Source organism: Periplaneta americana, chromosome 2, assembly GCF_040183065.1.
Source record: "Periplaneta americana isolate PAMFEO1 chromosome 2, P.americana_PAMFEO1_priV1, whole genome shotgun sequence".
Taxonomy (NCBI): Eukaryota; Metazoa; Arthropoda; class Insecta; order Blattodea; family Blattidae; genus Periplaneta; species Periplaneta americana.
In genome coordinates, this window is record NC_091118.1 from 5,946,060 (window position 1) to 5,960,904 (window position 14,845).

Below are 14,845 nucleotides of genomic sequence, written 5' to 3' on the forward strand. Positions count from 1 at the left end.
CAACGTCAGCTCTCCTACTTGTAGGAGAAAAAAGAGAAACTGACAAACTGGTAGAGGGGAAAGGAGACGCAATACCTTGAGAAAGCATTTATTTCCCCGTGTTTCAGAATGCTACACGAATGCCAAGGATAGCCTCAGCGGTTCTCATCTTGTGGTCTGCGGACCCCTGACGACCAGCGGAACCAAGGTATTGTAACTAACAAGGGAACCGTCCCAGGTCGTGGAGCTTGAATTTAATGACAATACATGAAAAGTTGGCGGGAATAACGATGAATGTCACATTTCTGTTAAGGATTAGATAATGATCTAATTGAGTCTATAACTGCAAGATGTAGTGCTGTTTCTATAGAAAATAAAGGAAAGCATTACTGTATTCGTGGTGATAATTCTCCTTTTTACCATTTTTCATAAGAACAACACTAAATTTCGTAGTGATCCATTGAATTAGATAATGACATCAACCTTCACAAAACTGTGACATTCATCGTTTTTCCCGCGAACTCTTCACATATTTAAGCTAATTTTCGTTCGTTAAGAAACGTGGTGATAGTAGTTCCTTTCGCTTTTTCCTCGTTTACGAAATGAAATATATTTGTTACTGTAAATGTGCGAAGACTGGTAAATCTTAGAATTCACCGGTATAACCTAACATTTACCGTTATAGTGCGGTAAAACCCCAAAATATCTTATTAGATGCATACATTTTGAACTTTTACCAAGACTTGTTGGTAAATCTCAGGATTTACCTATACGAGCTGGTAGAAGCTAGATCGAAGAATCCAGAACGAAGAATCTTGTGCAGATTCAGACATGTTTGCAGGGTCATAAAGTGAAGCGGTTCCGAGAGGCTGCCAAAGGTCTTGAAATGCAAGAGAGGAAAATGAAAGCAGCCACTTGTAAAAAATTCCAAAATTTTCAGTCGGGTAGAATGTGACAATCAAAGTACCGGATGCAAAAATTGACGCAAAATCCATAACAGCAGTGATCATAAATAAAGAGTCCACTGCAAGAATGATGGATGTCATTTGGAATACTGGGTGTTCAGTTCAGAGTGTGTCATGGCTCGCTGTATGCCGTCATGTGGCTAGCCGATGAGCCTAGAGAATTCAATCTTCCTACACTTCCGCAGAGGTGTATTACTTATGTGCAAGAGAAGTTGCCTAGTAAGTACGGCGTTCATTCAGAAGAGTACTTACCGATACTTACGGTAACGCCGGTAGTGGCAGGAATGTAAACTGTTTCGAAATACGTACTGAGTTGACTTTTTTTCTTACTGTCGGGATATGTGGAGAGGGTTAAGACGATTACTTACGTATTTGTTGACATTAACTTCGACGGTCAATATGAACACGGAGCATCTGATTTGTATTGTGGAATGTTGCCGTACGCAACCGATGTACGACTTGCCCGCGCAAAACTCAGTTCGAAAGAGGTTATGGTAGCACACAGACCGTACAGACCGCCATCTGTTGCTACGACGTTCAAGTTATACCGTACACGTTCTCAAGTTCAGATTGAACGCCTTGATTAATAGGCAACTTTTCTGACACGAAATCTGAAACTCGCTTCAAATCGCTGACTCATCAACAATGACGTCATGACACACTTTGAAATGAACACCCAGTACATTTTGCAGAAGAAGCAATTGAAAGTTTGAAATGCTTAGCGCTCAAAGCTTAACTGTGATTTTCCTATCATTACTGGACAATGACTATCAGTGTTAATGCCATATAACTCTGTATGTACATTCTATATGTCTTAAGCTATGCATTGACAGTCTTGGTTCATTTTCGACAAGAAAGTGACATCCATCATTCTTGCAGTGGACTCTTCAAATATTAAAGATGAGTTTTATCAACTTGGTAGCAAAGCTGGCAAACTGAAGTCATTGTACTCTAGGAACCAATTTACATTGTGCAAAGGAAATTTTATCAGCATCGAAGAATTAGGCAAAGAAGAAATTAGTGTACGGGAAGTGGTTGGCAAACTATCTTTCGTTGGAGGGCAAGGGTTGAAAAAGTGTAAATGTTTAAAAACTATTTAACAAAAATGTGTTTGTGCAAATCATCTTCCATATTGTGTAACTCTGAATATTATAACAACCAACCTTGCTGTAACAAAAATTAACATTCATAATGTTTTACTTTATTTGTTGATCTAGACTGTTTAAGGATATATAAGCCTAAAGGCTTTGTTAATTTTTATATGGAATACTATAACAGACAGTGGTTAAAATTATAATATTTCTCACTATTTTTAATATGGAATATTGTTCATTATAATCACATTGGAATGTAAGAATATTTGAATAACTTCGATTAAAAATAAATACAAATTATTTCAGTTATTACTGAGGTGATTTTTATTTATGTTTTTAAATAGATCCTAAAACAACAATAAAAAGATGAATCGGAAAGAGATATTATGTAAAAGTACGAAGAACGGCAAATCTTAGTAAACGTTTTTTAAAAAAATTAATACCATTTTACCACAGTTTATCGGTAAATCCTGAGATTTACCAACATCTCTTGGTAAAAATTAAAAATGTACACATCTAACAAGATATTTCGGGGTTTTACCGCACTATAACGGTAAATGTTTGGTTATACGTACATTTACAGTAACATATTGACTTGAAGATCGTTGCTACTTATGCCGCTTCTTGCGCACACTCAGATTCTCATAGCTTCGCTACACCGTATCACAGCTTTCGCATGCTCTAGTCAATTTGCTTTCTTTTAACTCACATTAAAACAGTAGTAGTGCAAACCATGACATCTTTCACTCATTCGTACACCATCCAAATCCATAGAAATGAATCTGTACACACCATGCTTTCAAGAAGCGAAAGGGGAATTTCGACCTAAAGTAAAACAAGGTGTGGTTGATGCAAGTAGTTCCGGTAAACTGACTAAAAATCACTTGAGAAGGTGGTTAAGATATTTATTTCTCCCGGATGTTAAAGACACACTACTACTTCTGGATTCCTGCAGTGGTCAGATAGATGACACTATATTTACTTTTGAAGAAGTAAGCAATAGTTTACATGCTAAGACAATTAAAACATCAATTATCCCTCTAAAAACTACACGATATGTGCAACCCTTGAATGTATATACCTACTTTTAAGCAACATAAAATTGCAATTGAGACACGGAATCCAAGAGGAGCCCAAGTCCATTTCATCAAACTTTTGGGAAATTGAAAAAAATGTTTGCTGTTGCTACAAAATACCTCTGATTAATTATTATTTTTTGTTTCGTAAGTACATCTCCATTACATCTTTTCATATAACCATGGCAACAAGCTTCTACTAATTATTTTACATGAGAAATAAATCATGAAAGTGATTAAATATTGGGCCCCTCTTGGATTCCGAGTCTCAATTGAGGGGCTTAGAACAAAAAGCAGGTAAGTGACGGAAACCTAGTTTTGAGGAAATTACAGTTAAAGTTCTACATGCAATGGAATATTATACACTAGTTCGGTGAAATGATGCCCATATAGCAGCACTGCACAGTGTGATCACCAGGCTTCGAGACTTTGGACCCGATACAATAAGTTTACTGTGCATGCACTATAGGTTGTTGACTCGCTGCAGGTAGATAGAGATGTGTTGAGGTAACAACGTTGCTATTTAGAGTAGAGTATGGTAGTATGGGGAAACACACACATATGTACATTCTGAAAGTAAATATACATTACACAATGACAATGTCAAAAGAATGTGAAAAGCTTTTATTCTCCTGTCTTTTATAAGCATTTGTGTTTAATTATACACAGTGTTAATGGTGGAAATAAGCATGTAGCAATTTTAATTTTTTCATTTATCCTATTGGTCGTCTTTAGGAAGTGCAGTTACAGTACCGAATTGCAATGTACTACAAGATACATTCTCAGTGTCTCAAACGTAAATCTTTTTCGGTTATCTGCCAAACACAGTTTGTACTGTGGAAAGCTGCGCTCTACGTCGCATGACGTGATAGGAGCAAAACGAAGAAACCTAACATCATTGCAGTCTCTAAGAGACAGTCCTTTATTATCGGGTGACTCTATGTCCACTAATTTGCTGCTTATGTTACACAATGTTCCATATCCGTTATTTTTTTACATAAAATTGATTTCCATTTCTGTTTTACACGTTCAGTAACCGGTGTACTTGGTGTCTCATTAATTTTCTGCATCATTTTCTAAATTAATTTGAGGGCTTCCGGCATCTCTTGCTCTGACTTTTCTAACCGTGTAATAGTTTCAGACACAGTTTGTATGAAAACCAAATTATTCGTCAGAACCTTCAAATCCAGAGCGTTTTCCTTTGCGTATTTGTTGGCATTCATTCTACAGTACCCCCACCCACTGTACGCTTTACCACTATACTCAGTACGCCGTTATGCGGATTTCCCACTGAACTGCTCTATCGGGTCCGAAGTCTCGAAGCCTGGTGATCACTTACCTGATTTTATCCCAAAGAAACATCCTTTTGGGCTATCACAACACGCACTGACCTCATTTTTTTAATAATGTCACTTGCCTGCTTTTTGTTCTAAGCCCCTCAATTGTAATTGTAGGCATGCATCCCCACAATAGTATGCATCCACCCCCGTGATTCACTGAAGGTAATGTGTTGTTTATGTTGTCTGTGTTGGGCTTTCTCCATATCCTATGAATGCCATCGGAACCATAAAGATTTATCTCCGTCTCATTTGTCCAAATCACCCTGTTCCAAAATTCCCCATCCTTACCAACATGATCTTTATCGAAGTCCGATCTTCCAGCTTGGTTTGCCTCACTAATGTACGACCTCTTCTGCATGGTAATCAATTTCCACAACACGCGCCGGATGTTTTGATTACTGATCTTCCAGTTTGATGGCTACTAAATCATGACTGGAATTTGTGGAAAATTTATTCTTGGACTTTAGACAACTTGATTAGCTCTGAATTTCTCGTCACGTGCATTTAGCAATTTTTCCTTGGCTTTTCTTGCCAAATTATTGAAAATTCATGATTTCAAAATTTTTCTACAATGTGTTGTAACTGTAGAATGTGTTTTATGATCTAGTTTACCTATTTTTCTATAGCAATTGCCTTTCACAGCCAGGCCTTGGTATTTTTTTTTTCTCGAACATCAGCTTGTGTTCGGGATTCCCTTTTTGATGCTATCGTATCCGAAGTAAGTCAAGGAGAATACAACATCGCATCCCGTTCCTCGATATCGCCATTATTTCCGGAGATTAGAGAAGGAAATATTTTAGGTAGGCAGAAAATAAGTGTAGAAAAAAGTGCAACGGAATTGTTCGATTTTATTGGCGGTTATTAGTAAACATTCGGGGATGCTACAGTAAAAATGGGAGGTGTCTGAGCCCCTTCCTTCTCCTTGTGTAGAGAAAAGTCTGTTTTGGAAAGTCAAAATGACCATTTTTTGAAACTTTGCCGGCCTCTACCGTCCATATGCCTGGTGGCAGAGGGTTGTCCTCTACACTACTGATAGAGTTCGAGGAGCTCTATGAAATCTTTGAAACGTATTTTTTCACAGCCATCCAATTTTTAAGGAACAAGATAAATTTCATATTGTGCCGGCTTCATTTTAGTACAAGGCCGGTACTAGGCGGTAGGTCTCTCTATTATAAAGACAGCATTGTTATAATTCGAACGTGCCGCAGGACCAAGCTGAAGGAGGGGTAGGAGGACTATGTCGATGTAGATTTTGTTACTCTGACAGCGAAAAATCATAGAAGGGAAAACGATTATGGATAGAAAAAGTACTCAAATGTAAATATGTATTTTTTTAAGTTCAATAGGGATTCAAACCCGATAACCTCCCTTGCGTAGGCTCCTGGTAGAAAATGAGAACTCCAGTGAGCGTCGGTAATGTCTACCTGTTTTACCACAAATTTAATATCGTCCACGAAAAATACTAATTTTTATTCCATTTATACTGCATTGTTGGTCTAAAGAAAATACTAGTATTTCATAGAAACAATTTTTAATAGTATTTTCCCTGGACCAAAAAAGTGTAAGAATTAACATTTACCATGGACCTCGTTGGAGACGTTACGTTTCATTTATTTTCTTTAAAATGTGCGGAATGAAAATGTGGCAGAAATACTCGTATAAGCTTATTAATATGAACTTCTATAGCAACGAAAACACGTGATCATTGTCGCGTAGCCTTCAGGAAAAAGTTACATTTTCTCTCAAAATGGTTTACTAATACGCGAATTTATCTGTACAGCATGTAATACAAAATAAAACATTTTCCATTTAATAATTCTCTATTTTATCCATATGTTTCAACATTTTCCATTGTTGCTTAACCGGCATGATGGGTAATCTAATAACAAGGACTGTCAACAAGATACATTATCTTCTTCTTGACACTGTTGTGGACAGCGTTTCTAAAATTACCAACGAATTTATTGGAAGGCAAAATTATTGTATGAATAAAACGAGCTTCAAATATGAAACTCTGAATCGAGAGGCAGATGGAAACAAGAGTAATAACTTACCACAACAATAACCATTAACAGAACTGAGCAAAGCGCTTTGTCCCTGTTATACGAAACAGATTTTAATTCAATATGAAAATGGTTGAATCGTGAATGTAAATGCGATGTTGTATGCATGTGACAAGTTCTTTATTTTTACCATTTTTAGCTGTCGTATTCATAAATTGAAGGGAATAATACGTATGGAAAGGAAAGAAACGTCAAATTTGTTTAATTAAAATATCGTTCGCTGACAATCGGGCATTTCTACGTCCCGAGAATTATTTTCGGGAGACGTGGATTCAGATCTCGATTCCGGTATGTCACGGAAAATCCTGGATCCCTAGCATTGTGTAATCGCGTATTTTATCGCGTCAGTATCAGGGATGAGTCACTATGTTGCCTCCGACCGCATTTGTCTTGTTCCTGTCGGGGAAGTTGATGGGGTTGGACAGTTTCCATGCCGCGCAGACGGGAGTTGAATGGGGGAATTCTAATCGCCGGACATTATACCCATACTACTTTTATATCGTATTGCAACTACTTTTTTATGTGTGGGATTTCAAACACAGATGTACAGGCAATCGAATAGGCTACATTTTTTTCATTTCATTTATTGCTAGACTAGATTAATACAGATACATCATTCCATAAACATTTGTCCATTCCTGAAAGAGCAAGCTGGTGTTCAGGGGGGTTCAGCAATGTAAGGGAATTATATAGGCTTAATAAAAAGAAGATTACATTCTTATGTTTAACACACAACAAACTTTATATGATACAGTCTTGTATAGATAATTAATATTATCTGTTACGGTTGTATTCAAATGTTCGTTGTTATGGTTACAAACATTAATTAGCCTGTTGTTTTCAACAAGATGTAGGCCCTACATGTTTTCAGCTTATTAAAGCCTTTTTACTAAGAGGTCTCTTATTATAATTTAATTAGGTAAACTATAAAAAGGAAGTGATACATCAAAGTATACAAATATTTAATTGTAATACACTACATTAGAAGATTATTGAAATTAATACCTGATAACGTTTATTAAGAAGTATAGGCCTACTATTCAACTGAATTATCGTAATAGTGTTTTAATTTAGTGTTCAAATTTATCAGCGTTTATGTTTTCAAGGTAACATTTTTCAATGATAGGCTATATTATATAATCTTGGACCAAAATTGGCTCCGTGTCTACATAGGCCTATGTCCGGTAGTGGTGACACCCCTTGGCTCTGTCCAGTGTAATATGTCAGCACAAAGATAATAAATCTGTATCAAGCCAATATTTAACTATTTTTAGACTATTACTGTCGTTATTATAGACTTGGTCGATATTTTCCCCTGCATAAATTAAAATCATATCATCTTGTTAGAATTGTATGGATCCACTATTTCTTTGAAGACTTGTTAATAATAAATCATTAATATATTCGCCCATATTAAAAATTATTGTAGGTTCTGATACAGTGACCTGAGCTACATCTATAGGTTGACTGAATTTATTTTCAATTTTAATTATTTGTGTTCTGTTACTTAGGTATGAACGAAGTAAATTTAATGTAGCTAATCAGTCTGACTCCTGCATGTTCCAGCTTCCTAGTAAGGATTGAATGATAAACAATATCAAATGTACTGGACAACAGTTACAATAAACACGTAGGTAGGCCTACTCAATTGTGCTTTATTTACAATTTATAAACAAGTTATGAAAAATATGTTCAGACGTTATTATTCCCTGCATTCTGATTGGCTGAATTACGACCAACACGCCGCTGCCGTCTGCCTGTGTCGATCGGGAGAGGCACTCTGTTTAGTCGGGCGGAGATGTGAGACGAGAGGGTTCGTGTCCTGCGTTTGAGGCGGTGAGTGACTATTCAAGATTTATTTCCTGTAAATTATGTACTTCAAAATTCTTTGCAGACCAGTAGGGGATGCTATATTATAAATGAAGTACGTAATAAATTTATATTTTATAAAATAGAGTAGGCCTATATATTGATAACTTCACAGAAGCAATAAATCACAAGGAGGGATAGTTTGCATTTCAGATTTGTGATTAAATTACCATACGAATTGCAATTATAATTTCTATGTGTTGTATGTTATTGAATTAATAGACGGGGTCAATGTGGAGTATCCACCGCCCGCTGAACGAATATTTCACACTTTTATCACTGCCAATGCTGCGCTATAAACCAATTTTCGGCAGTCTAATGTAAAAGACGGCCTACAGATACTTGGAAAGTTTCATACAAAATACACAAATTCAATCTTCTAATACGATTTTTTTGTTTTTATGAATTAAGTAATTTGCTGGGAGACATCGTTAGATATAGGCCACTCTTACACTAAACTGGAGTAATTTAAGCTTATTAATCAAATAAATGATTCTACTTACTGTTTTTTATATGCTCACCTGTATGTAATTTCTATTTCATACATATTTCATTGTTATTTTCCATCCAAAGATCATTAAGAACGCTGAATATTACTTAATATCTCCTATCTTTCTTCAAATAGTGTTTATATGCCATGTTAATTTTCATTTGTTTTCATAAGTTAACAATGATCCACATTGGGAGCAACTTATAAGAAATTATTTTCCTACACAATCCACGCTATATTCACGTCGTTTTGAAATGATTAATCGAAGATGGTTTGCTTATTGTTTAAGTTATTAGGCCTACACGCACATTAGTATGTAATTTCTATTCCATACGTTTTTTTCTATCCCAAGATCATTAAGAATGGTGAATATTATTCATGCTTGTTTCCTGTATTTCTTAAAATAATGTTATGTGGCATGTTAGTTTTTATTTGTCGTTATTTACGTAAAAATGACGCGCCAAAAATAAAAAATAATAATTTCGTACTCACTCTACATCCCTATATTCACATTTGTTTTCCAGTGATTTATTAAAGAATGTAATCGGTATAAAAGACTAACGAGTACCTAAATTTAAATCTTGAACAGGAAATGTAACAATCTCTATTTTATATACTGTTATTGATTGCTGTTGTTTTCCCTGTTTGCTGCTCCTTACCTTCCTCTTCATGTACCTGGTAGAAGCACAAACTGACAAGATTGTCATTATAATAAAATACACAATATTAGAAAGTGATTATTATTATGTTGTAATCATAATTGTTGTCATTACTATTGTATTTGTTTACATTACTATTATACCATTGTATTAACATGTAATTGTTATCTGACGATGCCATGAATCCTTGTATTCTGACGGCTAATAAATACAATTCCAATTCCAATTCCAATTTAGAAACATGTTACATAAATCATCCTTGTGCCAAAAGAGAATGCTCCCTGGACCAAATTATCGTATTTTGCAGTGATCGTCAGTACTCGCTGAAATGGGTAATAATGTAATAAAATTATGTTGTACGTAGCAAGATCGATTATTCAATTGATAAGATATTTTATGAGGTTGTCATGACTGAGATATCTATTGTCAATTTCTTTTGTTTGTCAGAAGGCCTTGACTGACGGGTATACAAGGACTGGCGCTCTTAGGGGTGCAGGTCGGGGTTTGGGATGGCTCACAAGCAACAAGTTATATTAATATGTTTAGGATTAGTGTAAACTGGCCTAAGTCTCCTATAGTGGGCGGGACATAAGTAACATTCACCACGTCGTTACATATAGACCACTTTTACACTAAACCTAACCTTAGTGTATACAACTTATACTAAAAGACTAACCTAACCTAACGTAACCTGTCACAGATTAAGGAAAAGGTTAGGTTAGGTCAGTTTAGGGTTTTAGTATATATTGCAAAAGCAAATTTTAGGTTTAGTGTAAAAGTGGTCTATATACAACGACGTCTCCTAGCGAATTACCCTGGGCTTACATTAAAAAGATTAAAAATAGTTACATTATTTGTTCGAAGACGTAGGTGGCTTAACTTTGTCTCAATCAGGCCAATGCATCTTCTGTCTAGGAATATCCGTGAAGGAGGAGAGTTCAACGGGGCACACAGGAATGTCGCCATCTTGTCAAGACGAATTCGAGAACATCATTTCTTCATTGATATCAAGTGAGTATTTTTCATGGTCACAAATGTTTTATCTAGCCGTAAAATTTAAAAAACGAAAATGATAATTAGCAGTTTTACAATTAAGTTTCGATAATGTGTATTTACCTACCTGTTAAAAATGTTGAATTAACGAATCCAGTAAATTCAAATGTTAACATATAAATATAATGCATAAGTTAAACGGTATGTTTTGGTGTAATATTTTAAAAATGCTCTTGATACAATCTTTGCTTTGTTGATCCACAATTCTTACGTTTCTTAACGTGAAAATGCATAACTACTCTTGACGGCTTTAAGACCGTTAACCGGTATTGCTTGCAATTAAGTTCATTCGGTGTACCGTTTATTCATAATACGACAATCATTATCGTGGCAGTACTGAAAGGAATAAAAACGGAAATCTTGGTTATGGTTCATGGTACTACGAAACTTGAATTACGTACAGGAATTATATTATATGTAGTTAAATATAATTTTGTCAGTGTCTGTGCGTAATTAAGTACAAACCAGAACTACGTATGATAAAATTGTGTTGGGTATAACCAGACATCGAGATTTTGGACCCGATAGAATAAGTTTACTAAGTCCATACTATAGGCAGCTTTGTCACTGTGTTTGAGGTGGATGGGAGTCGGCACCAGGAGAGACATGTGTACATGAAACCAAGTCCAGTCCAGTCTGCTGGTGCTGTACAGTGACGTTCCAAAGAAAGACAACTAATTTATCAAACATTAAAATAAAATGAATGTTAGAGGAGAAAAATTCTGTAGGATCAAAAAAATTAATCTTTACATAGATTAAAACAAAAACCTATAATGCGAAATTTTCAAAATAAATTAATATGCATTTCCTTTCGGCTTCTTTCATAAGCACATGTGCAATACTTACTTACTTATTGGCTTTTAAGGAACCCGGAGGTTCATTGCCACCCTCACATAAGCCCGCCATTGGTCCCTATCCTGAGCAAGATTAATCCAGTCTCTATCATCATATCCCACCTCCCTCAAATCCATTTTAATATTATCTTCCCGTCTACGTCTCGGCTTCCACAAAGGTCTTTTTCCCTCCGGCCTTCCAACTAACACTCTATATAGGCTACATTTCTGGATTCGCCCATATGTCCTACATGCCCTGCCCATCTCAAACGTCTGGATTTAATGTTCGTAATTATGTCAGGTGAAGAATACAATGCGTGCAGTTCTGTGTTGTGTAACTTTCTGCATTCTCCTGTACCTTCATCCCTCTCCATCATCATTTCACATAGATCTAGGAATAACTCGGGTTCTTTATTTGTAAGTGAATCTGACGCAGGTGGAATTCCTTCCCTCTTTTTATTGGGTTATTTTACGACGCTGTATCGATATCTAGGTTATTTAGCGTCTGAATGATATGAAGGTGATAATGCCGGTGAAATGAGTCCGAGGTCCAGCACCGAAAGTTACCCAGCATTTGCTCGTATAGGGGTTGAGGGAAAACCCCCTTCATCCCTCTTAAAGAGACAAAATGTTTGTATGTGAAATGTGTTTCCGAGAGTTACAGTGGGTCTCAAGGTATCGTTTTATGTCCCCCCTTAGTCTGACATGACACAATTTACATGTAACATGATCCCCATTAACTTGAAAATAATCATTTCCGAACTCCTGCACAAATGAATGCGTCTTAGAGCCTTTCGCGTTTGGCATACTTACTGTTAATTATATTCTTACGACTAATCAGATAGATAACCACATGCATAAATCAAAACCAGACTACTATCTCCTGTCCTCTCTTCTGAAAAAGTGACCTAGACATACAGGACTGTTTTTATTATCAGAACAGTACCTCCTCTCCCTGCCTTACGAGTATGACTGAGTATATAAAGCACATGGGACGACAGGTAGGTCGCTACCCTCACTGCCCCACCCACTACCGTCCTGCTATCCAACTTGAAATCGCACTGTTTTCTTCTATCGGGTCTGAAGTCTCTAAGCCTGGGTCCACTGTAACTAAATTGAAATATTAGCTGTTAGGGACAGATTTCCTGGCTTGTTTTCTACACAGTAGGCCTGTATGTTCGGTCGTGAACATCCGAACCATAGACACCGGCTTTGGGGAGGCAAGGCGCTTTCTTTCCCCTCAGTTTATAAAGTCAAGGACGTCGACCCCCAAAAGAATAATGTAGGCGCTCCCTCCCTCCAAATAACTCCAAGAGAGATTTCCCATTAAAAAGAAATAGTTTTGAAGATAAACTGTCTAAGACATAAACCAAAAATAGTTATTTCAAATCCGTACAGAGGGCCAGCTCTCGCAATGAACATGGTAGTGACGTCATCACAATGCCTCCACCCTTTCTTTCCTCCAGCATTTTAGATCGGTGAATCCCCGCACATGATCAGCAGCGACTCCACTTCTTTGTCTATGATCAACATTTTTTTTCAGTTCAGCTCAAATCTATCAACCATTGCGATCGTCTACCACTGTGTAGTAACGGTTAGCATGCCGGACCGTGAAACAATGTGGTCCGGGTTGGAATCCCATTTTGGACAAGTTTTGTTGAGGTTTTTCCACACAGCCCAAATGCTGGGTAACTTTCGGGACTGAACCCCGGACTCATTTCGCTGGCATTATCACCTTCATCTCACTCGGACGCTAGATAAGCATATCAGTTGATAAAGTGTCGTAAAAATGATCAATTAAAAACTATTGCAATGGAACAGTAACGGTCATCAGTATTACCAAGCAGAAATAATAGTAGGCCTACGAAGTTAACAGTTCAAGAATAAATAGTCCACAACTCTGGAGTAACGGCTAGCGCGTCTGGCCGCGAAACCAGGTGGCGCGGGTTCGATTCCCGGTCGGGGCAATATGAGCAAATGGTGGGCAACTTTCGGTGCTGGACCCCGGACTCATTTCACCTGCATTATCACACTCATCTCATTCAGACGCTAAATAACCTGAGATGTTGATAAAGCGTCGTAAAATAACCTACTTAAAAAGTAGGCTATGCATATGAGAAATGCCCCCTATTATTATTATTATTATTATTATTATTATTATTATTATTATTATTATTATTATTATTATTATTCGGTTGAAAAGGTTTTGTCATCCAGTCTGCTCTCAAAACAGCTGAAAGTTAGAATTTATAAAAGGGTTATGTTAGACTACCGGTTGTTCTGTATGGTTGTGAAACTTGGAAAGTTACCTTGAGAGAGCAACAGAGGTCAAGGGTGTTTCCGCAGAGGCCACCGGCATAGCTCACTCGGTATTGAGTTTGCCTACTGATCCGGGGTTGCGCTCGGTAGTGGGTTCGATTCCCATTTGGGCCGAATGCCTGATTACATGTTTCTGAGGTTTTTTATAAATAGGCCTATAAGACGAATGTTAGGTAATCAAATGGCATGCAACATTTTCAGTCCCATCTCGTTCAATTCCATTCCGCTATCATACTAAATAATAATAGCCTATGTGTAGCTAGTTGGTACAGAGTCGTTAAAAAACCAACTAAGCTAACAGGCCTATGTTTTCTCTTTGTTTTTCCGTGGCTCTGCAGCCCTTCAACCGCCCAGACTGGCCAGCCAGCTGCTGCCACAGAGGTGGACGATCATCCAACGAATACGGAGATATCGTGTGGTTAGCACGAGGATTATCCCACCCGTTATAGCTGCCTTTCTTAACGGATTCCACGATGCTGGATGGACCATACACTGGTCGGAGTGCAAGAGAAAATTCATTCTGCGTGAGACACGAACCTGGGACTCCAGAAATGTTGTCTTAGACCACGACGCTACGTCTCCGGACTTCTGTCGGTTTAGTTGTCTTGAATTACGTCAGCAGTTTGAACCACAATCACTCTGCAATATACTCAGCAACAGTGGCGGCTCGTTAACATTCAATGCCTACTGCTAGAGATAAGGACAATAATAAACAGTGACAATAATTACATTATTATTATTATTATTATTATTATTATTATTATTATTATTATTATTATTATTATTATTAAACATAGCAAAATGTATACAACTGTACACAAAGTCCAGACAAATTAGAGGAAAACTACACACTTGTCGGTTAATAAACAGACATTCCATCAATAATGTAACGTGGTTTATTTATTTACTTTGTTGTTTAACGACGCTCTATCAATTACGAGGTTATTTAGCGTTAATGGAATTGGTGATAATGATATATTTGGCGAGATGAGGCCGAGGATTTGCCATAGATTACCTGACATTTGCCTTACGATTTGGGAAGACCTCGGTAAAAACCCAACCAGGTAATCGGCTTAAGCGGGAATCGAACCTGCGCCCGAGAGCA

At 37.0% G+C, this 14,845-nt stretch overlaps 1 protein-coding gene across 2 annotated transcripts in view; it reads left to right on the forward strand.

Annotated features, from left to right (window-relative positions):
• Positions 1–14,616, forward strand: part of LOC138712126 (protein masquerade-like) — a 74,864-nt gene extending 60,248 nt beyond the window's left edge. The window contains exons 7-9 of one of the 2 annotated variants that reach the window (XR_011335643.1): positions 108–187; positions 10,451–10,546; positions 14,079–14,097. Coding sequence is in view for 1 of the 2 variants with exons in the window: in XM_069843586.1 (XP_069699687.1) it covers positions 10,451–10,546; positions 14,079–14,163 (181 nt within the window). In the remaining variant the exon portion in view is untranslated. Of the gene's footprint in view, positions 1–107; positions 188–10,450; positions 10,547–14,078 lie in introns of both variants that reach the window. The other variant, XM_069843586.1, reaches the window with a different exon arrangement.
• Positions 14,617–14,845: the final 229 nt, after the last annotated feature.